General features: G+C 42.3%; 1 protein-coding gene across 5 annotated transcripts; it reads right to left on the bottom strand.

The window, feature by feature from the left end:
• Positions 1-56: 56 nt before the first annotated feature.
• On the bottom strand, positions 57-27,691 carry reps1 (RALBP1 associated Eps domain containing 1). Of its 5 annotated transcripts, none has more exons than XM_036147232.1 (19): positions 26,939-27,691; positions 21,757-21,892; positions 17,580-17,809; positions 16,640-16,802; positions 16,389-16,528; positions 12,908-13,070; positions 12,765-12,828; positions 12,470-12,624; positions 9,171-9,292; positions 8,756-8,836; positions 7,699-7,786; positions 4,599-4,700; positions 3,165-3,225; positions 2,049-2,247; positions 1,773-1,967; positions 1,504-1,593; positions 823-977; positions 261-366; positions 57-169 (listed from the first exon to the last, which is right to left on the bottom strand). In XM_036147232.1, the coding sequence occupies exons 1-19, from the start codon at positions 27,089-27,091 to the stop codon at positions 101-103; spliced, it is 2,472 nt and encodes an 823-aa protein (XP_036003125.1). In that variant the 5' UTR covers positions 27,092-27,691; the 3' UTR covers positions 57-100. The 5 variants fall into 5 exon arrangements, with proteins under 5 accessions (XP_036003125.1, XP_036003127.1, XP_036003126.1 ...); XM_036147234.1 differs by having other exon boundaries at positions 16,455-16,528; XM_036147233.1 differs by having other exon boundaries at positions 21,769-21,892; positions 26,939-27,690.
• Between the last annotated feature and the right edge of the window lie 191 nt (positions 27,692-27,882).

Genomic DNA, 27,882 nt, shown 5'->3' with positions numbered 1-27,882 from the left:
AAGGGCAGGACGAGCGGAGGAAGGGAGGAGTCACGACGACCGCCGCGGGGTTTTTCCCCCGCGCAGGAGTTGCAGCCGAGTTCTGCTCCGCGCGGTCGGGTTAAAGGTGGGAGAACGGTCGGAGCTGTTCCAGCTGCACCTCCAGCGATATCCTCTCCTCCAGCAGGTCCTAGAGGACACCGACAGGAGTGTGAGCGCACAGAACGACCGGCACGCTACGTCCTCGGAGAGACGCTAAGGGCACCCCGTGTGTTTCAAACCTTCAGCTGCTGCTGCAGTTCACTGTTGAGTCGCGCCAACACCGTGTTCGTCTCCTTGTTTCTTCTGATGGAGGCTTGAATTGCTTTTTTGTCCTTCCCGACCGACCTGCAAACAGAATAATAAAAAAAAAAAAACACTTCGTTTTACTTAACTTTCCGGATTGCGCCGATGAAACGTCTTTTTTTTTTTTTTTTTTTTCCCCAGTGTCCTGTCTAGCAATGTGGCAATAAGAATTGATATCTTAATGCCAAATAGAGCTCGACAGATTTTACTTTCACAAGTGGAGCAAACAGCTTTCGCCATAATGCTCCGCTTGATTTGTGCGTGTAAATAGTTTTATTGTGAATCCTGCAGGGAGAATTTCAAATTATATGGACACCACAATGGGAAAGTAGGAGAGTAAAAGAAAAACAAGAAGAGAAAAAAAAAAGAAAGAAGAGGTGAAAGAAAGAAGAGATAAAAGGAAGAGAATGATAAAACTTCCTCTGTCTGCTCCATCACCTGGAAAGAGACACAAAAAGAACAGATGAAACTTCTTCAAAACAAACACGAGGTTCTGACCTGGGGACGGAGGGCTGGGTAGTGAGGGGGGCAGGCATGGCGCCGGCCTTCTGCGGCCCGAGCTGCTCGTCTTCTGGCCGAAGCTCGTCTTCGGACTTCAACCTCCGACGGACGGGCTTTGGCGGGGGAGCCAAGGGGCCCGATGAGCCCTTGGCCTGATGGCAGAGGAAGAAACAGCACCGTCACGGATGGGGACTGACCGCTTTTACATTAAACACACACATTTTTGGAAAGAGCTCTCCAAGGTCCTGTTACAGCCACAAACTTCAAAAGTATTTTATTTGGATTTTCTGGGACAAGCTAAACTAAATAATTGATATTTGCTCTTAAAAACAAATATCTGAAAAGTGCGGCGTGCATTTTGCACCTTTATTCCGACACCCTCTGCTGAAAGTTTAACCAACTGAGTTCAGGCGCCAAATTATCAGCAAACGTAATCTGTGTTATGAAGCCGGCTGTTCTGTGAAGACCTGGCAGGTTTGTTGGACTTTAACAAACAAACAGCCTCATTAGGACCAAGAGACACAGCAGGGATCAAGCTGGAGACGTAGGGTTCGGTTTAAAATATATATCCTGATCGTTAAACCTCTGAGGTTCTGCTCCGTCACAGAAAATCCATTTTGCTGATTTTAACATAAAATATTTGACGACTTTCACCAGACACTGCGAGCCTTGACATACCGAGTTGACTGTAGCCGATGTTCTCTCGTCTGCCGGACCGTCACTTTTTACTGTTCTTAAAGGGCCAGCTCCCTCTGATATCTTGTCCACCTGTTGACGCACACATACAAAAAGACGACACTTTTACTAAAATCGGTGCAGAGACGTAGCACACGGCCAACAGCAACGCTGCCTACGATGGTTTTAGCGCAGCAAAAGTAAAGCGCTGGAACGGTTCAGGTGGCAACCAGGTGGCGACCAGGTGGCTCCGCCTCCAGGTGACGCCTTACCTGCCCTGCCTCGCTGTGCTTGTCCATTTCCGGCAGGCTGGAGGGCTGCTCGGAGGCGGCGTACGCCTGAAACTGGCTGAAGTCTGCGAAGTTGGGCTGCTGGGGGATCTGCTGCGGGGAGGTGGTGGTGAGAACGGCGCCGCCGGCAGGGACGCCCTCTGCCTCCACGCGATGCCCAGGGAGCGGTACCGACGTCTGCAAGCGGAGGGGGAATTTGGCAGAAGAGAAAACAAAACGAATACATGCTCTTTTCTTTTTTTTTTTTGGTTGTCTTACCTGTGTGGGCAGCGGTCGAGGAGGCACCGCGGGGGGGAAAGCTATGGCAGAGGTTTGGGGTTGGCCCGGCGCCGACGTGGCGGCAAAGGTGCGATTCATGTCCAAAGAGGAGGAGCGAGAGTGGGACTGCTGGGGGCGGGGAGGGGGGGGAGGCGGGGCCACAACCTTCAGAGCCTCTGGAGACGCTCCCGACTGAGACCTAAACACAGAAGGTCAGGATTTATGGATACAGCATGCACTGCAAAAATAGAACTAAAAATAAGTAAAATTTTCTTGAAATGAGTGTATTTGTCCTTGATTTGAGCAGGTAAATGAGATTATTTGCCAATGGAACGAGTATTTCTACCCCTAAAATAAGATAATTAGACATCCTGCACTTGAAATAAGATGATGGAGATGAATTTTTCCCATTTTAAGTGCAAAAATCTCATTCCATTGGCAAATAATCTGATTTACCTGCTCAAATCAAGGACAAATACACTCATTTCAAGAAAATTGTACTTAGTTTTAGTTCTATTTTTGCAGTGTGTTTATTTTGACACATTTGCATTTAAACATTTGTAGAAATATGTTATCTTTCAAAAACATGCATGTAACCCAAACATTTAAATGTGATAATTTAAAACTACTAGATATCTTCTTTCTGTACAATTGCTTTCAAAATAAGACACTGTAGTCATGTAACTGTTTTGATTTGTAATGCCTCCTTTTATCAAAAGACATTAAATTGTAATGAATATTGTAATTGGGGGGTAGGTTCTTATAAGTTCTTGAACTTCTACCTACTCCTTTTGAGCGCTACTAAAATGTCTTAACATCTCAATGTAAATCTTGCTTTTATTGTTGCTCAAAGAAATTGAAAATAATTATTATTTTTTTTAAATCCAAGCAGAAACTAGAAAGACTTCCAGTCTATAAGTGATCTTTGGTTTTCTAAACGATGAAGCAAGAGGCCAGTGTTTACAGCCGTTCTGCAAAAGATTTTATTCTCCTTCACCCAGCATGTGTTTTGTTTGTATGCAAGTTTTTGTTTGAGCCGCTGCTACTCCTATAAAAAAAAGGTCAAATTAAATTATTCTAAAGCACACTAAAATATATATAAAAAAAACAACAAACCTTTGCCTGGTGATGGGCTCCTGGTCTGAAGTGGAGGAGTCAGAACTGCTGTAACCGTCCCCTATTAAAGGTGGAAAAAAAAGAATGATTACCAGAAAATATGTAAAAGACAGTTTATTCAAATTAAACAACAGAAACATTTCCTTTTCCTTTCCGATTAATCCTGACCTATCCTAGAGAACTCTTAAAACGAGAGGAAGCTAGGGCTGGACGATAATTCAACAACAATATACATCAATCGATAGACGTATATCGATTATATATATATATATATATATATATATATATATATATATATATATATAAAAAGGATCCATAAAAAGTTCAATAGAATAACAGTTTTCCTTCCTTTTGCATTCTAGTCATGTAGGTTAATATTACAGTCAGTACAACCTCCCAACCAATCACAACGCAGACCCAGGAACCAAGCTCTGCCCCCTTCAAAGAGTTCAGAGAGCACACGTTCTTTTTTCTTTTATAATAAGTTGCAGTTTTGGTAAAAACTTGGTTGAATAAAGGGTTGAATTTGAATTTGTGTGTTATCTAAAAATAAGTCGCTAAGCAACAGCATAAAATGGGCACAGCTGCACTTAAAATCAACAAATTTTGAATTTGTTGATAATTATCGATATTGATGAATATGAATTATATTTTAATCGCTGGGCTTTTTTTCTACATCGTCCAGCCCAAGGTGAAGTCAGAGAATGCTACTTTGATGAAAGCAGGAAATCCCTCAATTATCTGATTTTAATTTAAGCGATTTGGAAATTTGGCCTGTCGTGGACCAGATGTGCTGTGAAATGTGGAAACTTGCTGGAAGAATAAGAAACATCTTCAGCCATATGAGAAATGTGATGCTACAATGCGCTTAAGAAGGTCAGCACACATCTGCCAACCCTCTTCATGCGTGTTCAGTCTTCAACAAGCATCCAGGCCTCCTTTTAAAAGACCCACTAACTGTCGGAAAGCCAAGGAAACACTCCATCACCTCAGCTGACATAAGTACGCTAAAACAAACCCTTTTCTTTTGTTAATATCTGCTCAAGGTCTGCTAACGCCAATATATACCTAAAGGCCAATTAAGAAAAAGGTTCAGAGCAATAAAAGCAAAGTCTGAACATGGAGGAGGTTGCTCCCAACAGAAAATCCACAGGTGGCCGAAAGCAACATTTGTTTTTGTTTTTAACCAAATTTAAATGCATTGAAATCGCCTCAAAAGTTTTAGCTGCTACGCCGACTGTGACGAATGACTGAACAGGACAGATGTGTAGGGAAGCAAAGGTTAATCCTCATCCTCTGTGAGCCAGTAAATACGATAATATATAACCAGTGGTGTTTTTTTTCCTCAATTGTCAATCATTTCTGAGTTTATGAGCAGGACGCTACACTGTTTTAGCGCCACCTTTTGGCCAGAGCAGCCCGTGATTTACTCACCGACAGCGGTGGCAGCTACAAACTTCATGGTAGGAGGCAGCTTGGTTTCTTCAGACAGTTCTGGGGGTTTGGCCAGCAGAGGACTAGTGGGGTGATTGTGATCTGGAAGGCAGAGGAAACAAAAAGGAAAGATTATCTTAAGAACCATCGCGTAGATCGGGGCATGTCAGGAGGGGAAGATCAGGGCAAAAATCGGGCAAATATAAATATAAATCCAAAGAACCCTGGTGAGGAGTCCTCTTAATTAACCTGACTCCGCCAGATAGATTTGCTTCGCATATCCATCTGGAAACCTTCCGTTGAAGTAATTTTGGGAAGGGGCGCAAATACTGGTTAGCTGATTGGCCTATGTTGGTGATAGACGGGCCAAATAAACCAATCAGATCAACGAAGCATATGACGTACTAACAGAGCGACGACGAAAACACAACCACAAGCCAGGCTACTCTTGCTGCTGCAGGTAAACCAGTCGGGAGAAGAGCAAAAACATCTTTTCCTGTGAGAAAAGCCTCCAGAGCAGCGTTTTGCTCTTCTTTCAGTGAAGAAATACTCTGTAATTCCGATAAAACTTGCTCGATAGCCACGCTAACGCTAGTTTCATCGGCTGAAGCCGCCATGTTCTTTAGACTGAACTGTCGCGCTTCTCGTTGCGTCACACCTCAACCCGCCTCAAAGCCAACGCTGATTGGACGTTCGTTTGGTGAACGGCTCCAAATTTTCTTTAACTGAGAGTAGCCAGACTGATCTGCGAGTGAAACCTTCAAAGCTTGCGAGATCAGGATGGTCTCACGAGGCTAGCTCTTAATGCCTCCAAAGAGAAAGGTATTTGGACTGGCCTCTCTCAAAGTCCAGGCTTGAATTTAATTGGCCGGACACCACCTGTCAATCCATCCTGGAGGCTCGTCAGTAACTGACCAATCAGCGGTCGCGATTTGTCCTGAAGAGAAACGGCCCTTTACCTCCGGCAACATTGTCTTGATATAGTGTAACGAATGCACTGGTCAGAGGGATTGTGTTAAAAAAATAAATCACTGGAAAAGATGGTAGAAACTGTCAGTGGGAGAAATGCGATTCAGACACGTTATCCAGAACGCTTAGAGCGTAGAATGCGTTTTATTCCTTTCCCCAAACCTAAAAGGAGCAGCTGAACACTACAGCGACTGACGGGGACCGACTTTTTGTTCACAATTACATCGTATGCTTAACGATTAAATGAAAGGGTAAAGCTTAATGCCAATTCTGCTGTGGTTTGTGTGTTTTTTGGACATAAAGCATGTCGCAACAAGTGGTTGATAAGTTGCGTCTTAGTTCTGATCAGTTTACAGGACTCTGATTTTGCACAAAGAGCAGAATTTGCGCTCCTGATACAGAATTTCACTGTAAGTCTGTGCCACGGATTGCTCTAAGCAGCATAAAAACACCTACTGCGGTAACTACTTTAAGTTAGGTGTTTATTTAACGTTGATTTGTCCGTGGTTACCTTGAAACTGCCTTCATATACGACTCGTTTAAACATCTTTTTTGCCTCAAAGTTGGCAGATAACGCACCAAAAAAAAAAAAAAAGGGCTCTGGCAACGCTGTGAGCTTCACTATCGCCACCATCACAGCTTCCTCGTTTGTCAGAGGTTAGATCTGCCTGCGTGGGCGTCGCGTCAGCTGAGACGCATTCATTCTCAAAAACGCCCCGCAATGTGGCTCAGTTAAGACAAATCTGCAGAGAAGGGGACGGATATCCTTCAGAGCAATTTGTGAAAGGCTGATGGTCAGTTATCACAAATGCTTGATGGCAGAGACGGATAATAACGTTTAGTTGGCAAGCTTAAACAATTAAGCAGGGATGCACCGATATGCATATTTGGGCCGATAACGATATCCGATATTAATATTGCCGTTATGTCCGATATTTACCAAACTGTGTGTATATAAATATACACACAGTCACGCACATTGATGTTTCTGGGATGATCAAATGTTGCACAGTTGTGTACTGACTGAAAATTATGCTGACAGAGTTTTTGAATGTGGGTTATGGTATATACATAATACTTGCTTGCCGTTACATTTTCCCCACTCTGGGAATTCTACAATAACCTGACCCTAGCCAGATGGATTTCGCTCGGCCTAGCTCACTCATCCATCTGGGACATCTCCACAGGAATTACCTTTTTTGAAGGCTGGGCCTTATCAAAAAATCATTGCATATGATTGGATAAGCCACTTGTCTGTCATCTTTAGCGACGTGCTATTTCAACCACTCACACCGAAGCTAACCCGTGACGCTGATGAGAGCGACACAGGAAAAAAACTAACTTTTTTTATGTGTTTGCGGCTCTAGTGGCACGCATTTTATTGACAGTGAGCTGACAGGAAGAGGGGGGAAGACAGGCGGCAAAGCGCAACGGGTCGTAGTCGATCCCGGGCCGACCACGTTGAGGACTAAAGGCCTCCTACTATGGTTCACGCTAACCGCTAACCGCTCGGCCACGGGCGCGCCCCGGAAAACAAAACTTGCCAAATCCGGTCGGGAGAAGGGCGAAAACATGGTTTCCACCAACAAAAGCCTTCAGAGCCGTTCTCTGATGTTCTTTTAATGAAACAATATTAGGTAGATTGGACAACACAGAAGAAATAGCAGCATCGATGTTAACGCTTGCTTCCTCGATGCGAGCCGCCATTGCTATCTGAATCAAAACAGTCTCACGTCATGGTCGCTTCTCCACTACGTCACATCTATGAAACTCCAGCCCTGCGTCCTGATTGGCTGGACGATAAAATTGGTTGGAGAAATCACTCTCTATGGGAGATGTCCCAGATGGATGTGAGTGAAGCTAGGCGGAACTAAGCAGAACAAAATTCAGCTGGCTAGTCAGGTTAATTCTACAAGGCAACGGCAAAAAAAATAAATAAATAAATAAATTGGAGAAAAACTTTACAGTTTACAGAGGAAGTTTAAAACCAATTTTCAAAAAGAGGCAAATTTCACCCCAATCTTCTCAACGGAAAACAGCAAATTGCAGCTGTGTATGTGCAGTGACGGCATTTATTTAACAGAAAGCTGAGTTTTAAACAGTCAGCCTGGAGGCCAGAGAGAAGTCCTACCGCTGCCGGTCCTTTTCAGCTCCATCTCCTGCATGTGGATCTTACTGGGAGTCATCCGGATGGGGACGGGGTGGACGATGGCCGTGTCCTGGAAGACACGCATTCACGTAAACAGAGGGCTACGGAGACAGCTTTCGGCTTTTCGTTGCCTTGCTTCAGTCCTCTGCTCTAACTACAGTAAACCTTTAAACAGGGTTCCTACAGCATAAGGCAAGTTAAATTCAAGACTTTTTAATGCCACTTGAAATAAAAAGTTAAGACCAACTTCACGATAAACAAGATAAAGCTGGTTGCGACAACTTCACCCAAATGTTGATTTTAACATAAAACATTACTTTCTGGCCCAGTAGACATGTTTAAAATTTTGAGAAACATTCCATATAGGAAGAAAGCTAAAAATAAAAAACACACAAATAACAGATATATTTTTAACAACTACTAAACTGAATTCACAAACTGTTTTGTTCCCTACTAAAATAAACTATAAATCAGTTTTAAAAAACTCTTTTTCGCAGCTATGGTTCGGCCGCAACAGTTTTTATTGGTTCCGCTATCGGGACGGAACCAATGATGGTTACATTGTGCCGTTCGGTAAATTAAAAAAAATATCTAATTGTGTCAATTATTTTTCTGTTTGGTAAGGATTACAAAAACAAAATCCTAATTATGACCTGGTAACAATTTTAAGACTTGAGAAAGACTGATTTAAGACATTTTAATGGCAATTAAGGCCTTAGTGTTATATTACAGAATTCAATGCCTTTTAAGACTTTTTAAGGATCCGCGGGAACCCTGTTTAAAAACACAATGCGACTCTGCTGCCACTGTAGTAGCATAAATACTCAAGCATAAGATCTAAGGAACCAGAATATCTGATAGATGGATTTCTGTTGCCGCTGTGGAGGAAAAGGAGCCAGAAAAACAAAGCGGCCGCTGCTGCTGCGCTTTGGAAGAACGTCATGCACAGAAAGAGTGATACAGATAGAAGGCGATTCAGGGAGGGTTAATTTCTGTGCATTACTCTGTGAAACCATGCATGCCAAGTGATTTGACTTACAGGGTCAGCTGGTGCAATGTTAGAGTCAAATTGGGTCAGAGTTTGTGAGCTGGAGGAGCGCTCGCTAAACGTCTCCCACTGCTGCAGGAGACAGACAGTAAGAAAAAAAAAAACAACAAAACATGTCAGTCAGCCAGAACAGTGACGTCACACTTTTACCGAAAAAAATCATCGAGCTCAGCCACGACTGAAACTAACGACCGTCGCGGTCCCAAAGAGGGAGAGGAGAGGTGCTGAATTAGCCATAATTATGTCTGATGATGAGGAGGATTCACAAAGTGATGGATGGATGGATGGATACGGAAGAGGCGAAATCTGGAGCAATTAGGATGAATCAAACCAAGCAAAAAAAGGGGGGCAAACGGAGGGTTTCAGGCTGTGTCAACGTGTGGTGGGATGGCGTGTGTCGGGGAACCTCGTTGCTCTGGTTCATCTCCGGCCAGGCTTGGTTGAGCGACGGCATGGAGGGAGATTTGTTGGGGGTGACCTCCACGGGAGACGCCGAGTAGCCGACTTCAGCCGCCGCCTCGGGACCTTCTGGAAAATAAATAAAAACAAACATATCAAGACAACTGTTTCCACTACAACGTGAGCTCCAGATAACGGGTGGGGAGAAAGAAACATGTTGCAGTGGGAAAGAGACGAGACAATTACTGCAGAACGAGGAAGTCACCAATAACACAGAGGGGGGGGAGAGGTGGCCTAGTGGGCAGAGCATTGTGCTTGTGTCCCGCTGGTTCTGGGTTCAACTCCCACAGACTGCCACTCTCGGTCCAAGAGCAAAACCCTTAACCCCAGATTGCTCCCCTGGGCAAGGCAAGGCAAGGCAAATTTATTTATATAGCACAATTCAGTTCAGAGACAATGCAACGTGCTTTACATGATTAAAATATAGGAATAAAAGCAAGTAGGGATAGAATGTAGAAACAAAAAAAGAACATTAAAATTGCCTTTGAATGTTCCAGTTAAACTGTTTTACTGTTTTTAAACAAATGTGTTTTTAATCTCGATTTAAAGGGCGCGGCACAGTGGCAGCCCACTGCTCCCCAAAGGGACGGGTTAAATGCAGAGAACAGATTTCACTGGAACGTACCTTGCAATGACAAGATTATGATTAGTATTATTATTATTATTATTATTATTATTATTATTATTATTATTATTATTATTATTATTATTATTATTATTAGAAAGTCACTAGATTATTTACTAGTCGCTTTTTTGATGGTAGAAACTGTCAGTGGGAGAAATGCGATTCAGACTAGGGCTGAACAATTAATCGCATTTTCAATATAATCGTGATTTAAAATAACGCAATTTCCAAATCGCAGAGGTCTGCAATTTTTGGCTATGTAACAATTAGGGAATTAGACACGTCCATTAGGTGTCAGTAAAATGTTTTAAAGTGGGTTTGCCTCCACATGGAAGGGAAGACAGTTGCAGCAGTGAGATAATCTAATTTTATTACTTGTTTTAGAGTTTATATAATCATACAAAACATTAAGTACAGGTCAATCAGTTTAATACATAGACTTGCTTGTTGGTTGGACTTTGCACTTTATGTTCAACAAGGATTGATGTCCAATTAAATTAAAAGCTGTTCACTTGAATAATATTCTGATCAATAGAAACATTAAAAGTTCACATTTAAAATAGTCCGTGTTTACAAACATCTTTATTTAGAAGCCATTTTTGTTGCTTGTGGTTAATGCAGAGAAAAGTCAAAATTGCAATTTTGATTGAAATATATTGTAGGCAGAACGCAATCATTTCTGCTCTGAGTTTAGATGCTGCGGGTCTTTTAGCAACTAATCCACATGGCGAGGTAACAAATTGATTTGTTGTTTGTATATGTTTTAAAACACATGATAAATTAAACTGGGAAAAAAAAATCGTATTAAATCACAATATTAAGAAAAAAAAAAAAATCGCAATTAGATTATTTTACAAAATCGTTCAGCCCTAATTCAGACACGTTATCCAGAACGCTTAGAGCGTAGAATGCGTTTTATTCCTTTGCCCAAACCTAAAAGGAGCAGCTGAACACTACAATGACTGACGGGGACCGACTGCAAATGTTCAACTTTTGTTCACAATTACAACGTATGCTTAACGATTAAATGAAAGGGTAAAGCTTAATGCCAGTTCTGCTGTGGTTTGTGTGTTTTTTGGACACAAAGCATGTCGCAACAAGTGGTTGATAAGTTGCGTCTTAGTTCTGATCAGTTTACAGGACTCTGATTTTGCACAAAGAGCAGAATTTGCGTTCCTGATACCGAATTTCCCTGTAAGTCTGTGCCACGGATTGCTCTAAGCAGCATAAAAACACCTACTGCGGTAACTACTTTAAGTTAGGTGTTTTTTTAACGTCGATTTGTCCGTGGTTACCTTGAAACCGTCTTCATGTACGACTCGTTTAAACATCTTTTTTGCCTCAAAGTTGGCAGATAAGGCACCAAAAAAAAAAAAAAAAAAAAAGGGCTCTGGCAACGCTGTGAGCTTCACTATCGCCACCATCGCAGCTTCCTCGTTTGTCAGAGGTTAGATCTGCCTGCGTGGGCGTCGCGTCAGCCGAGACGCATTCATTCTCAAAAACGCCCCGCAATGTGGCTAATTTTTTGAAAAAAGGTTGTTGGATGGGTTTGAAAAGTCGATAAATATAGCGAGAAAATTGGCTAGATTGGCAGCAGTGACCGTTTGATTTTACGTGAATCGATGCTCAGTCGTACCGATGGGATTGGGTCGGTACCTGGAAAAAAGTACCGAATGCGGTTACCCATCCCTGCTTCTACCTGCCGGCCTCAAGACCTGGGCTGCAACATCCTGTGTCTTTAACTCCAGCTTAGTTTTAAACTTCTGGTTGCATTCAAAACCCCTGATTACATATAAAAAAAAAAAACACAGAACTATACGCTCTTTAAACGAAATCATCCAGATTAATTCATATTTTAAAAAATGTGTATGGGAGAATTGTTTTAACGTGGGTGAGGAAATTGTGTGACCTGTGCTTTTATGAGGCAATCTGCAGCTTAAAGAGGTTTTTCTTATTATCCACATGAACAAATAATTATGTTTCTTTTTACGCATCAAACAAAAAAAAAAAAAAGGTCATTCTTGTTTTACCTGCCCTTCAGTTTGGCTTATCGCCCTGATTTAAATAACTTATGATCTATGTTCGAGAGAAAAGGCCAGTTTACCATAAGAGCTGATTTTTCATTTCCGGCAGCATTAAAACCGACAAAATACATTTATTATTACGGTTTTATTTTGTTCTGACGCAAATGAGAGGGCCTCCCTTAGTGCCGTAGCAGCCGTACACTGCAAAAACGGAACTTAAAATAAGCAAAATGTTCTTAAAATTAATGCATTTGTCCTTGATTTGAGCAGGTAAATAAGGTAATTTGCCATTGGAATAAGATTTTTGCACTTAAAATAGGAACAACTCATCTCCATCATCTTATTTCAAGTGCAGGATGTCTAATTATCTTATATTAGGGGTCAAAATACTCATTCTATTGGCAAATAATCTTATTTACCTGCTCAAATCAAGGACAAATACACTAATTTTAAGAACATTTTACTTATTTTTAGATCTGTTTTTGCAGTGTATCGTCAGGTCTGTGTTTCTAATGATCAGCGTAAATGAACGGGGCAGCGTTGGTGACGGTTGACATGGGGGGAAAGAGAAAAAGGAGGATGAGAGCCTGGCCAAACCTGCTGAATCGTCCAGGTCGATCAGCTTCGGCATGAGGCTCTCCGGCAGCTTCTCCGGGAGGTCGTAGCCGTTTTTTCTGGCCACGACCAGGTGAAAGGCCGCACAGAACTCGTCCAGGGTCAGCGCTCCGTCCTTATCGAAGTCTGACAGCTCCCTTTAAGTAAGGGAAAAAAAAAGGGAAAAAAAAAAAAAAAAAAAAAAAAAAAAAACACGGTAAAGGTCTCATTTCGAGCTTTGGCTGGAAGATATCAGCAGGTCGTTTCAAACCCAAATAACTAGCAGGAAGAGACTCACCAAATATGCGACAACTCTAAAATCGGTAGCTTTGATTTGGTGAAGAACTCTTTCGCGGCTGAACCTGAAACACACAGAAATTGACAGTCAAAACTTTATTTTGTTTTGAATGTAAGTTTTTTATTATTTTTTGGCTTTCCTACCAGGTATTAAGCCAGTCAGGTCAGGCTGAATGGTCTTGAACTGGTTAATGTAATACTGCCTCTGCTCGTCTGTGATCTTCCAGGGATCGTCGTAGTTGCTGCACTGCCGCTGGATCTCGTTGGTCGTCGTGGCCGAGGCCACGGTTCGTATCGTTGTGCTTTCCTGTTGGCGACAGAGCTGCAGTTGAAATTTAGCGACGGCGTTGTCATTTTATGGGAAACGCCGAAGGAGGAGGATACCGGCCCCGTGGACCATTTTAACACGGAGCGGGGTTTTTATGCCTCTGAAAGGATGTAATAAACTAAAAATGGAAATCAAGTCTGCCTAAAATTAGACACTCAGGCCTTTATATGAACAGTGTCAAAATAGTCAGACGGCGCTGGCTGCCAGAGGAGAGGCAGAAAATGCCGACAGATGTTCAAAGACACCACAGCGGTTTGCATTTCTCCCGTTTTACAGCTGCAGCAGCCGCCGATTCATCTGATAAAAGAAGAACGTGGCGCTTGGTTTGAACATGGATCGCTATATTTAAAAGATGTCCTTTTGTGTTTTGAGGAAATTCCAAACAATTTTATTTATTTTTTTACATGGGTTCCTTCACATTTCTGTATCAATAATCCCTTTTTCCAGAATTCTCTGCTTATTTCATTCTACAGATTTCTAGTGGCCAGGCTTTAGATATGAAATCGGCAGAAACCAAGGAATGACGGATGAAGCGATGGATAAAAAACAAATTGGTAGGTGATGGGGGGGAAAAATGGATGAATAATAGCCAAATGACTTGATCTATGGGGGAAAAAAATGAGGATTAAAAGACTGGATGATAGATGGACAGATGGATAAAAAGATAAAGGGAGTGATGGATTGATGAATGGATTGATGGCAAATAGGTACGTAGAAAGACAGATTAATGGATGATGGAAAAATATCCCTAAATTTTGAGGAAAGGACAAACATGGATGGACAGACTGATGGATGGATAGATGGAAAAACAGCTGTATTATGACTGAAGTATGAACAGATCTGAGGCGGAGGAGCAGACGGCGAGGCGGAGGGCCAAACGAGGTGCGGGTGTAACGGTACGCAGAAGTCCTGGGCGGGGGGGGGGGGGACCATCTTGCTCTGTATGGAAGCATTTTCGCTTTCCTGAAAGTGATCGGATTTTCTTCGTGTTTCAGATCTTCCAAAACCGGCCGACATGAAACTGACTGGAGGTCTGGTTTGACGTTTCACAATTAATTAAAAGATACAAAGATTTAGCTAACGCCAGGATCGACTAATCATACAACACTTAAAAAAAAAAAAAAAAAAAAAATCTGAGAGAAGAGTTGCTGTTTGGGAACGTTTGAATAAGATCCTGTCAACACCTAACCTGACAACAGCCAGCTGCATGTATCGCTCCGCCTAGCTCCACTCACATACATCTGGGACACCGCCATAGGCATTGCCTTTACTGAAGGCTGGGCCTTATCAAAACTCCTTGCATATGATTGGATAAGCCACTTGTCTGTCATCTTTATCGACGTGCTATTTCAACCACTCACACCGAAGCTAACCTGTGACGCTGATGAGACCGACGCGGAAAAAAAACAAACTTTTTTTTTTTTTTTTATGTGTTTGCGGCTGTAGTGCAGGGTTTCCCGCAGCGCTATCTTGGCGAGGCGGCCGCGGAAAACGTGTCGTCCACCCCCCCGCTCCGCGAGCCGGTCCGCGGAAAACGTCGTCCAGCTGGCTGTTGTCAGGTTAGTCAACACCTAAGAATTAAAAGAAATAAAGTTATCTTAATAAATAGAAAACAGCATAATATTGGTCTCCATCATGATAAAGATGACTTCAGATTAATGCGGAAACAAAAAAGTGCTGATGTCTTTCTGCGTGGGGTATTTCAAGCACTTTGTCCAGGAACTGGAACAAATCAAATGTATTATTTCCAGCTTTTACTGAAAAACTTGCCTCTTTACCATCTAAAACACTTAGCGTGACTGAATGCACGCTACTTGAATAATTAGCAAACAACTATTGCAGACCAGGCAGTTCTTCACGATATGCATGCTGCCCTACAATCTAGAACGATCCTTTATGGCCCCGCGGTGGAGACGTTCAGGCCCACCAGCAGCAAAGAGCTCATTTAATACAGCCATTGAAAACGGAATTCTCTGGAAATTAAAGGAGGATTTAAAAAATTAAATTAAATCTCCTATGTGAGGATCTAGTGTAGAACAGGGTTCCTACAGCATAAGGCAAGTTACATTCAAGACTTTTTAAGACTTTTTAATGCCACTTGAAATAAAAAATTAAGACCAACTTCACGATAAACAAGATAAACCTGGTTGCGACAACTTCACCCAAATGTTTATTTTAACATGAAACATTACTTTCTGGCCCAGTAGACATGTTTAAAATTTTGAAAAAACATTCCATATAGGAAGAAAGCTTAAAAAACACACACTGAACTGAATTCACAAACTTTGTTTTTTTCCCTGCTAAAAAAAAACTATAAATCAGTTTTAAAAACCACAACGTAACCAGTGCCAACTCTTTTTCACAGCTATGGTCCGGCCGCAACAGTTTTTATTGGTTCCGCTATCGGGACGGAACCAATAATGGTTACATTAAGCCGTTCGGTAAATTAAAAAATACATATAATTATGTCAATTATTTTACTCTTTGGTAAGGATTACTAAAATAAAATCCTAATTATGACATGCATGGTAACAATTTTAAGACCTAAGAAAGACTGATTTAAGACATTTTAATGCCAATTAAGGCCTTAGTTTTATATTACAGAATTCAATGCCTTTTAAGACGTTTTAAGGATCCGCGGGAACGAAGGTAGAAGAAGTACTTCCAGGCTCCGTGTAGGTAAAGCTGTGGGGAAAATGCCGTCACCACACTGGGCAGCCGCTGCGGTCAGCTGCAGTAAAGCTGATGTTTCTGCAGCAACACTGACATTTATCTTCAGCTCCCTGCGAAGCAAGTAAATAAGTCACGTGTCAGCGAGCCAGACAACGCTACGGTTTGGGTCCGCCCTTCTTAAGCGTCATGGTAGCTAAATTAAAAAACACTTTAACGTTCCCAGGCTGCAGATTTTAATGACGGCTCCCTGTTGTGTGTTGCGTGTGTTCGGGTTTCACGCTGAATTCGGTACACCGGCGCACCCCCAGAGGATGAACGGACGGATGGACGGATGATTGCAGGTTAAATGGTGAACAGGTAGAGAGACGGACGGATGGAGCATTAGATAAAGTCAAGAAATACATATATTTTTCCAAAATCCATCCTATTTTTCCCCCCAATACTTATCCAGAGCTGCAAAAAACTGAAATCAAACACTTTTACAGACCGTGTTGGAACTCAGCAGCAAATGAAACAATCCCGAGGGATCAAGTCTGACAGGGTGGGGGTGCGGGGGGGGGGGGTCTGTGGTGCTTTAAACATGCCAGATGACCATGAGCGACAGGTTTACTGCTGCTGCTCTACCTGGACTGATGAGGGGTGCATTGCTGGGAGCGTGCTGGAGGGCGGGGTGTCTGCTGTAAAACTGACCCAGCTTTCCTGGCTTGGAGGGAGAGGAGGAGGGGGCGAGTGGGACGACCACATGCCATCACCGGTCACCGGCCCTGGAAGGGAGGAACCGCAGGAAAAAGGAATGTTTTTTTTTTTATTTAAAAATTAAACGTGGTTGGCACATGTGCGGCTTTGTTTGGCGAGGCGTCCGCGGCGGCCGTCACCTGTTTGTGGTTCTCTGAACTGCGTCCACACGGCTCCGGTGGCGGCCACCACTTGTTGCCTGTCTGCGTTGCCTCCGCTGTGGGCGCGCTTGTGCTTCCTCCAAGAGTGAGGGGAGGTGGGGGGAGACTGGTGGGGCGAGATGACCGGCGACGTCGGCTCGGGCTGGGGAATCGTTAACGAAACACAGATCACAGATAAAAAAATAAATAAATAAAAAACACGTGCATGTTCTGTAATACGCAGCCTACATCACACGAGCCGTTACAGCGTTACAAGCCTTTCAAAAGCCGCGTAATCTGCTTCATCTGGTGAGATGAAGCAGATTACGCGGCTTTTTGAAAGTGAACGAGCGTTTCACACTGCAAAAATGGAACTAAAAATAAGTAAAATGTTCTTAAAATGAGTGTATCTGTCCTTAATTTGAGCAGGTAAATAAGATGATCTGCCAATGGAATAAGATCTTTGCACTTAAAATAGGAACAACTCATCTCCATCGTCTTATTTCAAGTGCAGGATGTCTAATTGTCTTATTTTATGGGTAAAAATACTCATTCCATTGGCAGACAATACAATTTACCTGCTCAAATCAAAGACAAAAACACAAATTTTAAGAACATTTTACTTATTTTTAAGTCCGTTAAACTAATGCACAAAGATAACAAGCGTGCAAAAGCTCTATCAGGGCCGCTTGGCAAGTCAACGACCACAGCCAGACGCAGAGGAACCAATTAGAGCGACGGATCATGAAACATGCACAGGAAAAGCAGAAGAAGCAGCTTATCTGGAGCGAACTGAGCTGTTCTAGAAAACTCTCCAAAACAAAACAAAAAAAAAAGCATTTTTGCTTATTTTAAGACAGAAATGATCAAATGTTTTATTTTGCAACTGTGCATCAAGAAAGGACAAACGGTTTGAGCAGTAAGAGCATTTCCTGCCAACCTGAGCTTCTATGCTGGGCGCCAGGGGCTGGATGACCTCGTGGGCAGGAAGTGACGTGGAAGAGGGGGGGCCTTTCTTGTTCTGGTGCCCCCTCCCCGGCGGTCTGGGTATCAGAGCCGCTCCGGGGGCCGGGTATAAGCCCTGGCTGTCCGCGTCCTGGTACAGGGCAGCGTGCCTCGCCTCTGCCTCGTTCTTTCCCACCACGAACCTGGGCAGCGGCAGATCTTTGACTGTCGAGAAGTAAAGAGAAAAAAGGAAGAAATGTCAGTCCCCACCAGACCCGGGCAGTGAAAATGTTCCTGTCGGTCTCTGCTTCGTGCTGAGTCACACGGTCGTGGGCATCAGCTGACCGTATCAAAGCTCGTAAAGTGAGGGAAAGCCATAAAAATGGGAACAGTGCGCTTCCTCAAAATAAAAACACGGCTCGGTGCAGATCTGTGACATTTTTATTTTATTTTAAAATGTCACAGCGAAACATGGACACTAATACCCGCTTTAGTCCCTGCGTCCCGGCTCCAGTGTCTTACTGTGTTACTTCCTAAGAGCGTGACGACGTCTTCAAAAATAAAACCAGCAAAAAAAAAAAAAAAAAAGAAAAAGGAAACCAGAGGAGGGCAAAACTTAGCAAACCATAAATGCCTTTAACAGATCTGAAACGCAGACCATAAACCACACGGGAAGCATGAAACACATTTAACTCTTTGATGTCAGAGTGGCAAACGTTAAGGATGAAAAGTTGTTACAAAAATAACAAAAGGTCCTAAAAACACTAAAAATTCTTTTACATTTTGAGCTGTTTTTTTTTTTTTAAATAAGACGCTACCTAATTGAGCCATAATCTGATGGAAACTGGACACGAAACACTGAAGCTGTTGTGCACCAGGAAGTACACTGCAAAAACTGACCTAAAAATAAGTAAAATGTTCTTAAAATTTGTGTTTTTGTCCTTAATTTGAGCAGGTAAATAAGATTATCTGCCAATGGAATAAGTATTGTATAATTAGACATCCTGCACTTGAAATAAGATGATGGAGATGAGTTGTTCCTATTTTAAGCGCAAAAATCTCATTCCATTGGGAGATAATCTTATTTACATGCTCAAATCAAGGACAGATACACTCATTTTAAGAAAATTTTACCCATTTTTAGATCCGTTCTTGCAGTGTAAACGTTGAAACTGAAGCAGAATATTTGCCGTCTTAAACGAGCAGGTTAAACGTACAGAGACAGAGGAAAATAAGAACGTAGTGGTTTGTGGTGAATAAGCTACAAAACGCTCAGATGGCAGATCTAGCTGAGCATCTTGTTAGCTAGTATTTACAGTAGGATTAAACCACGACGTCGATCAGGCTCTGGAAAGTTTTACAGCTAAGAGGTTAGGAGTCGGTCTCCTTCGTTTCAGGTCTACACTGCAAAAACTGAACTAAAAATAAGTAAATTTTTCTTGAAATGAGTGTATTTATACTTTATTTGAGCAGGTAAATAAAATAATCTGCCAATGGAATAAGATTTTTACACTTAAAATAGGAAAAATTCATCTTCATTACCTTATTTCAAGTGCATTATATCTAATTATCTTATTTTAAGGTTCAAAATACTCATTCCATTGGCAGATAATCTTATTTACCTGCTCAAATCAAGGACAAATGCACTAATTTCGAGAAAATATTACTTATTTTTAGTTCTGTTTTTGCAGTGTATGTTCTCCGAGTCTCTGGCCAGCTGCAGTACGTTGGCGTCCTGTTTTTATGCGACAGCGCAATGCAGCGGGTGTAGGATAGATGCAGCGGGTGTAGGATAGATGCAGCGGGTGTAGGATAGATGCAGCGGGTGTAGGATAGATGCACCGGGGCTGTGTCTGCGGCTCCGGTTTGTTTTTGGGAGGAAAAAAAGTTAAACCAAGTGAAAAGTCGTACGGTTTAAACAGCATGGTCCACGCAGGAGGGCGCCAAGAGGCAAAGAAATGTCTGGATTTCTCATTTGAACACAGGACCACACAGAGATGGATTAAAACAACATAAAAATCACTAAACGCACCAGTCATACGCTTGTGAAAGCATTAAAAGAAGTTTCAGCTAGAGATCTGCCGATCCGATACCCGGATCAAATCGCCGATCCAGCATTCTGATCCATTTTTTTTTTCTTTCTTATTAACAAGTCCGACTACAACATGTACCGTATTCTTCACACCATAAGGTGCACTAAATATTCTTCCCAAGTGTGTAATATCACTCCTCCCCTTCACCTCTCTATCCGTCTGTCAGAAGGACAGAGTAGCTGGACTACACTGCCCTGTTTTTAAACATAAGGCCAAAATAAACGTAACTTTGTATTGAATTAACTTATTAGGTTTATTGTTGCTAGCGCGTACTCCGGCCGCTGGGCTGCCTGAAGGCTGTGAGCTTGGCGGACTCTGCGCCGAACAATCAATTTTTGAAAAAATGTAAGGATTTTAAGTGCGCCTTATAGTCCAAAAAAATACGGTAATATCTGTGACGCAAAAATTGCGCCGGGTGGCGATAAAGTTGTCACCACAATTCAACACCACAAACACGGCAGTACGGCAAACGGTTCGTGCATTCAACAGCAGTAGCGGCTCCCGGTAACGGCCGATATGCTCAGCCCAGGTATCGGATTTGAAAAAAAAAAATAATAATAATAATTAATGTGTGCATCTGTAGTCTCAGTTTCAGGAAAACCTGCACAACCCTAACCCTATTGAACCACAGTTATCATCACAATATCGCAAAGGACATTGTATCCTGCAGGCTATTTAATTGTACGGCCTGGATATCAATAAGTTTATTCATATCCAGGCGAAGGACTCCAGCTGCCCTTCAGGACCACATCTGGCACATCTTTAGCGGCTCAGATCCTGCAGCGGTGAGCAGCGTTGCATGACGGGAAAGAAGGAACAGGATCAGTAAAATGCGGGTTAATCATAATCAATGCTCTCTTTTTTCTCCACGTGTCCCATCACGACATTTCAGGCATGACTAATGGAGAAGATGGCGGCCTACATGAGCCTGGATGTTTTTTTTGGTCTCTACAAAAAGGATATCTGGAGACGGCGTCCTGACCGCTGGGTTGACTTTATGAAATCACGGTTGCATCAAAGCAGACAAGTCGCATTATTAAAACCTTTTGGATTAGTTTTAGTGGTATGTCAGTGTGAGTAATACTCAGAAGTATCGCAATGTTCAGCGACAGTAAAACAATTGCATATTTCGCTAATAGTGTGCCGTCCTAATTTAAAAAAAACAGCCTAGTTTCTGTTTCAGGGACTAGCGCTCAGTTATCGGCTCTGACTGGGCTTTCATTCCTGCTTCTGATGATCTGCTAACTGTGATTGTAAATAGGATTAAATCTAGTTGATCTATGACAACTGTGGCTCTTTCCCTTTCCAACTGTCAAATTTAATAGAAAATTTGATTCCAACTCTAAACAAAAACATAAATCTATGCTTCTGTGTCCTGCAGTTGTTAAATTAGACCCGTCTTAGTTTTTGATGGACATCTTTAATTGTCTTTTTGCAGTAAAACTGAAAACCAGGTTTAATCAAAGAAAAAGGGGAAGAAAAACAACCATTCTCTTAATCAAGTCACCCTGCCATTAAGTTGGTAAAACTATCAATTCCATATCTAAAATGTCATCAGCTGACTAAAAAAATAATAATAAAGATGTAAAAACAATCAGAGATGCATTTCAGCGTCTAAATCCCTTTTTTCAGCCAACGGCCTCCTGCTCCGTAGAACCGGACATCTCACCGTCAGACAACAAAGAAACATTTTGAACCAGAGCTCCATTTCTCAGCCTCAACTCAAGGTCAGGACTCCAAACTTCAAAACATCCACAAACTTTAGAAGCTTCACGCCGTGGTAAAGGCTCTCTGTGCTTCCGCTGACGTTCAGCTGATTCTGAGATGGTTGCAGCATATTGCAATAACCCTCTGAACACAGACGGAGTGTGAAAACTTAAACCCTGCAGTGCTGACTACGCCTTTACAACACTGGACGGATGGAAACGCTAACAGAATCTCTACCGCTGTTCCCCAGCTGTCAACATAATTTCTGATTATTAGTAACAAATGAAATTCAGAGAGAGAGAGAGAACTGCTGCGTGTTCCTGCTCCGCCTGAAAGGGACGGAGGCGCCACGCTGACAAAGAGAAGACTCACGTTCTGACTCACCCGAATTGAGGCTCTCCACCCGCAGGGGCAGGCCGGACTGGGCGATGGCGATGAGCTTCAGCGCGATGTAGAACTGACTCCGTCCGAAGTGACCCAGCCGCGTGGCTCCGCACAGCTCCGTGATCTAAAGCCGCACGGGCGGAGACGAGGAGGAACAGTTAACGACGGCGTGTTCACCTGGAGCGGGACTTCCCTCTCCAGAATCCACACCGTAGTAGACAATCCGACTTGTGTTTCCGTCCCTAAAGCAACAGCTGGACATGTACACTGCAAAAATAGACCTAAAAATAAGACATTTTTTTCTTGAAATGAAACTATTTGACCTTGATTTGAGCAGGTAAGTAAGATGATTTGCCAATGGAATAAGATTTTTGCACTTAAAATAGGAACAATTCATCTCCCTCATCTTATTTCAAGTGCAGGATGTCTAATTATCTTATTTTAGGGGTAAAAATACTCACTCCATTGGCAGATCATCTTATTTACCTGCTCAAATCAAGGGCAAATGCATTCATTTCAAGAAAATTTTACTTATTTTTAGTTCTTTTTTTGCAGTGTAGTATTATGCCTGAGGCCAGCCGGGCGGCGTTCTCGCTGGTGAACGTGTTCAGGGCAGGACGATAATCCAGTAACGACTGTGAAGTACATCAATCGACAGACGAGTGGTGCGATTGGGTAAAAGGGGTCAATAAAAAGTTCAATAGATCAACAGTTTTCCTTCCTACTGGATTCTAGCCTATCATGTAGGTTAATATTACAGTCGTTACATCCTCCCAACCAATCACAACGCAGACCCAGGACCCCTCTGTTACCAAGCCCCGCCCCCTTTCAAAGAGTTCAGAGAGCACGCGTTTTTTATTTTATTTTTTTAAAAACTTGTAGCTTTGGTAAAAAGTTGGTTGAATAAAGGGTTGAGTTTGAATTCAGTGTTTGTAAAGTAAAGTGTTCTTTACCTAAAAATAGGTCGCTAAGCAACAGCATAAAATGGCTAAAGCTGCACTTAAAGTACATGTTTTGAAATTTTCAATCAATATTTCTATTTAATCGATATGATGATTTTTTTTTTTTTCTATAAAAATAAGTCGCTAAGCAACAGCATAAAATGGCTAAAGCTGCACTTAAAATACATGTTTTGAAATTTTCAATCAATATTTCTATTTAAATCGATATGATGATTTTTTTTTTTCCTATACCGTGCAGCCCTAGTGGGTCCCGGCGGTCATGAACCCGATTATCACGTACTTTGTTGTTCTTTGCGTCCTTCAGAGCGGGCCGATAAGGAGAAGCCAGAGAAACGTCCGAGCTCAGAAGCGTCGGCAGATACGGCGGAGAAACGCAAACTGTCGCAGCCTGATAATCAGGAGAGTTAAACTTTGGTAAGATTAGAGCAATCCTTCAGGACTGGGAACCACCACAGCTGACCGATCCCCCTGCTGCTGACAAAGGACCTGATCTAACAGCGTGTGTGTGTGTGTGTGTGTGTGTGTGTGTGTGTGTGTGTGTGTGTGTGTGTGTGTGTGTGTGTGTGTGTGTGTGTGTGTGACAGAGAGAGCATATAAAGCACCAGCCACTTTTCTCAGCCTGTTACAACATGACACTGCAGCAGCAACACTGCGCCCAGTGTGGAGCTACAACGCCGGCTGACTCGCCCACCGCACAGCCCCCCCCCTTGTTGACCTTGGGATGGATGCTGACTCACAAACGGCCGACATCGGCCCGCTGAGAGACGTCCCCGAGACCCCAAAGTCGGCCGAACGAGAAAACGGGCGCTAGAGACACGATTATCGGGGTGGAGGGGGTTTAGGTCGAATCGTTTGAGCGACACAAGACGTGTCTGAGTGCGACGTTTTCGACACACAGGAAGAAAAAGAAAAGTGTTTCTCAAGAAATGCAGACAGGAAGAAACGACGCATTATTTGCATAGAGACAGCGCTGGCAGAAGAGGCGGCGTTATTGCAAGAGCCCGTTGCAACACTGAGCTTGTTTGATCGTTTAAGATTAAAAAAAAAATTATGAACAACTAAGAAATACACTCTATAATAAATGCATTAAGGCCAAAGAGACTTCTTTCCTAAAAGGAGATCAACATGGATGTCTGAACCAAACATACTGGACAGCTGAACTTGGAGGTTTGAGACAGAGTAGACACTGAAGGGACAAATTAATTTTATAAACTAAAATGTCCCACATGATTTGATGCCTGTAACTAGATTTTATGCTGACGAAGCAAAAACGACGGCCCATCCCTGTTCCACAGAGCTCAGCCTTTTCCAGGTAGATTAACAAATGCCTCCACGCGTCAAAACGAATCGACTAGATTATGAGGGATGAAACTAGTCGGGGGGGTTGACCAGCGGGAGCTGTTACATTTAGGGAGGTGGCGCTGCCCTGCGGTGACATGAAGCCTGTGTTCAGCGTGTCAGCTCGACCCAGGAGCAGCGAGGCGGACACCGGCGGAGGGAGAAGGGAGGAAAGAGTGGTCAGTAATGTGAAGCGCTACAAACGAAACAGCTGAAAACTGACTTAACAGCTTCCCGTTATACGTTAGTAACCGCGTAACGTGGAGGGGTTGGGTTGATTTAAAAAAAAAGAAAAAGATCCAACAAAAACTTAACGACGGTTGCTGATAATTAGGAATTATAGCAAGATTTTCAAAAGGTACGCCATCAACTCTCCATCGGAAACCTCCTACGGTTTAAAGTCCTTTTAATGAGACGCCAGAGTTTCCTCCTACTGTGGGGAGTGTAGAGTAACGTGGCGTGCCTCCTCCCCAACATGTTGCTGAGCACTGCCAGTCAGTAGGCTGAAAGGCGGTTGGTTCCTGCACTTGCAAGAGACATATTAAGCAAAATTCTGGAAATATTTCCGGTTGCGAAAAAAAACAAAGAAGACATCAACAAAGGAGAATCGCTCACATTAAACAAAAGGTGTCAAAAAAATTCTTAATGTTGTCTCTGTGAGGCAGGTGAGGGCAGGTTGGCTTCCTGTAGGAACAGCCGGACTAATTCGGGAGTTAATATCGTTTTTTTGCTCCACCAGTGTCTCCGTATAGAGCAGGATGGAACGAGAACGTGTTTGCATTAAAGCTAGCATGAAATTTAGTGGGCAGTATGAAGAATGTGCCTGTGTTAAAATATGCTTTAAAAAAGGATGATGAATTTAAAATTTTAAAGCATTTAAAAAAAAAAAAAAAAAAGATTGAAGTGTATTTAATAATTCTAAAAGTTCTATTTTTTTCTTTATTTCTTTTTGTTGCATGAAAGGTAGCACTAAATCTGGTGGGCACTCTGAAGAATCTGCGTTAAAATATGCTTTAAAACAATGATGAATTTCAAATTTTAAAGCATTTAAAAAAAAAAAAAAAAAAAGATTGAATAAAGTGTATTTAATAATTCTAAAAAGTTCTATTTTTTCTTTATTTCTTTTTGTCGCATGAAAAGTAGCACTAAATCTGGTGGGCACTCTGAAGAATCTGCATTAAAATATGCTTTAAAACAATGATGAATTTCAAATTTTAAAGCATTTATAAAAAAAAGATTGAATAAAGTGTATTTAATAATTCTAAAAGTTCTATTTTTTCTTTATTTCTTTTTGTTGCATGAAAGGTAGCACTAAATCTGGTGGGCACTCTGAAGAATCTGCGTTAAAATATGCTTTAAAACAATGATGAATTTCAGATTTTAAAGCATGTTTTGTTTTTTTAGAAAGATTAAATAAAGTGTATTTATTCAACATTTTAAACAACTTACAATTGTAAGCTACTACTTATAAGCATAAAACAAAAAAACAGTCACAGTTTAATAGTCGTACTCGTCGTTATAATTCTATCAGTTCAATTTTTCTTTATTTATTTTTGTTGCTTGAAAGGTAGCACTAAATCTGGTGGGCCCTCTGAAGAATCTGCGTTAAAATATGCTTTAAAACAATGATGAATTTCAAATTTTAAAGCATTTATAAAAAAAAGATTGAATAAAGTGTATTTAATAATTCTAAAAGTTCTATTTTTTCTTTATTTCTTTTTGTCGCATGAAAGGTAGCACTAAATCTGGTGGGCACTCTGAAGAATCTGCGTTAAAATATGCTTTAAAACAATGATGAATTTCAAATTTTAAAGCATGTTTTGTTTTTTTAGAAAGATTAAATAAAGTGTATTTATTCAACATTTTAAACAACTTACAATTGTAAGCTACTACTTATAAGCATAAAACAAAAAAACAGTCACAGTTTAATAGTCGTACTCGTCGTTATAATTCTATCAGTTCAATTTTTCTTTATTTATTTTTGTTGCTTGAAAGGTAGCACTAAATCTGGTGAGCACTCTGAAGAATATGCGTTAAAATATGCTTTAAAACAATGATGAATTTCAAATTTTAAAGCATTTTAAAAAAAAAAGATTGAATAAAGTGTATTTAATAATTCTAAAAGTTCTATTGTTTTCTTTATTTCTTTTTGTCGCATGAAAGGTAGCACTAAATCTGGTGGGCACTCTGAAGAATCTGCGTTAAAATATGCTTTAAAACAATGATGAAATTCAAATTTTAAAGCATGTTTTTTTTTTAAGAAAGATTAAATAAAGTGTATTTATTCAACATTTTAAACAACTTACAATTGTAACCTACTACTTATAAGCATAAAATAAAAATACAGTCACAGTTTAATAGTCGTACTCATCGTTATAATTCTATCAGTTCAATTTTTCTTTATTTAAGCTTATTTTTGTTTCGGATGCTTGTGTCTACAAGAGGGGCCGGGGCACCAAATCAAGTTCTGCTCGGGGCCCTAGAATTTTTTGGGTCGTCTGTGCGCGGCTACAAATAAAACGTAAAGGGTTATTTAGACTAGCTGCTTCCCTGTTCCCCTTCTGAATTTGACTTGCCAGCCGTCTTTGTTGACTTCACACACCACCGTCGTTGGGCTCGTGGCTCTGAAGCTGAGAAGTTCATTCAGAGCCGAGCAGTTTTGGCTAACTTGAGCCGGAGGAAGGTGTGTCTCTCGCTGCGCAGCTTTGCTAACCCGCCCGGCTAACCTCGGGTCGTCACTCTGACAGGCACCGCAGTTCAATGTCTCCCTCCCACGAAGAGAGCTCCGTGTGCGGCGCACGGAGCTCTCTCCGCCGGGGGGGTTTGCTCCGCGGCTCAACCACACCGCTACCTGGCCGCGGTTAGCTTACCTGCACGACAACTTCGCTGGGTAGCTGGGCCGCCCGGAAAAGGTCAAGAACTCTCCCGTTAGACGCCACTTTCTTGGTGTTGTCCGTGTCGCAGTAGACGAACAGCTCCGAGTAGTATTTCTGCTCGACATCAGTCAGCGTTAGGCTCTCCATCGTCGCGCCGAGCGGAGCTGGGAAGCGGACTAGCTGGCCGTTGATTAGCCCCCTTAGCCAGCGGCCGGGGCAGGATCCGAAAACGGATGAGACTTCAGGATTCCCAACTCGGCTAACGGCGAGGTTAGCAGTAAAAAAAAAAAAACTCTGTCCCCCCCCCCCCGACCCCCCAAGCTCACCGCGAATGTCCCTAACACTGCGTCCTGGTCAACAACGCCGACCCCCCAGCACTGTTACCCAGCCGAGGATAGCTTCCACACAGTTGGTTAAACTTGTTGGGCAGCCGAGCCGAAGTGGCCAACCGCTAACACGGCTACCTCGAATCAAAGTCAGCGGCACGACCAAGCAGGCTAAACTAGCAAAGTGCGTCCCCCCCTCCTCGACCTGGACCTCCGACGCGCTGATCTCACGGCACAGGACTCGTTCTCCCGTGGATCTGCGACGGGACGGCGTTTCCGAATCTTGCCCGAGGCAGACTCCTCCGCTGGGCCGTTAGAAGTAAAGTTTCTGGGTCTTGGGGCTCCTTCCTCTAGTGATCATAGCCGCCATTCCTGGCGTCACTGTCAAGCTGCCCCCCGAGGCAGAGTGCCTCTTCCGGTTCGCCCTTCAAAATAAAGGCCGCCCTTATGGAACAAACTTCCAGAAAACTGTGAAAGTGCCGAAAAGTTCTTTTAAATCAAGATTAAAAACACATTTGTTTAGGATGGCCTTCGACAGTTCTAGTTAAACTGTTTTACTGAAAAATCGTTAGTACATCTTTGTTTTTTAATATTTGCTTTTAGTTTTAGTTT

Source organism: Fundulus heteroclitus, chromosome 15 (genome assembly GCF_011125445.2).
Source record: "Fundulus heteroclitus isolate FHET01 chromosome 15, MU-UCD_Fhet_4.1, whole genome shotgun sequence".
Taxonomy (NCBI): Eukaryota; Metazoa; Chordata; class Actinopteri; order Cyprinodontiformes; family Fundulidae; genus Fundulus; species Fundulus heteroclitus.
This window is presented reverse-complemented; position numbering and strand designations above follow the sequence as displayed.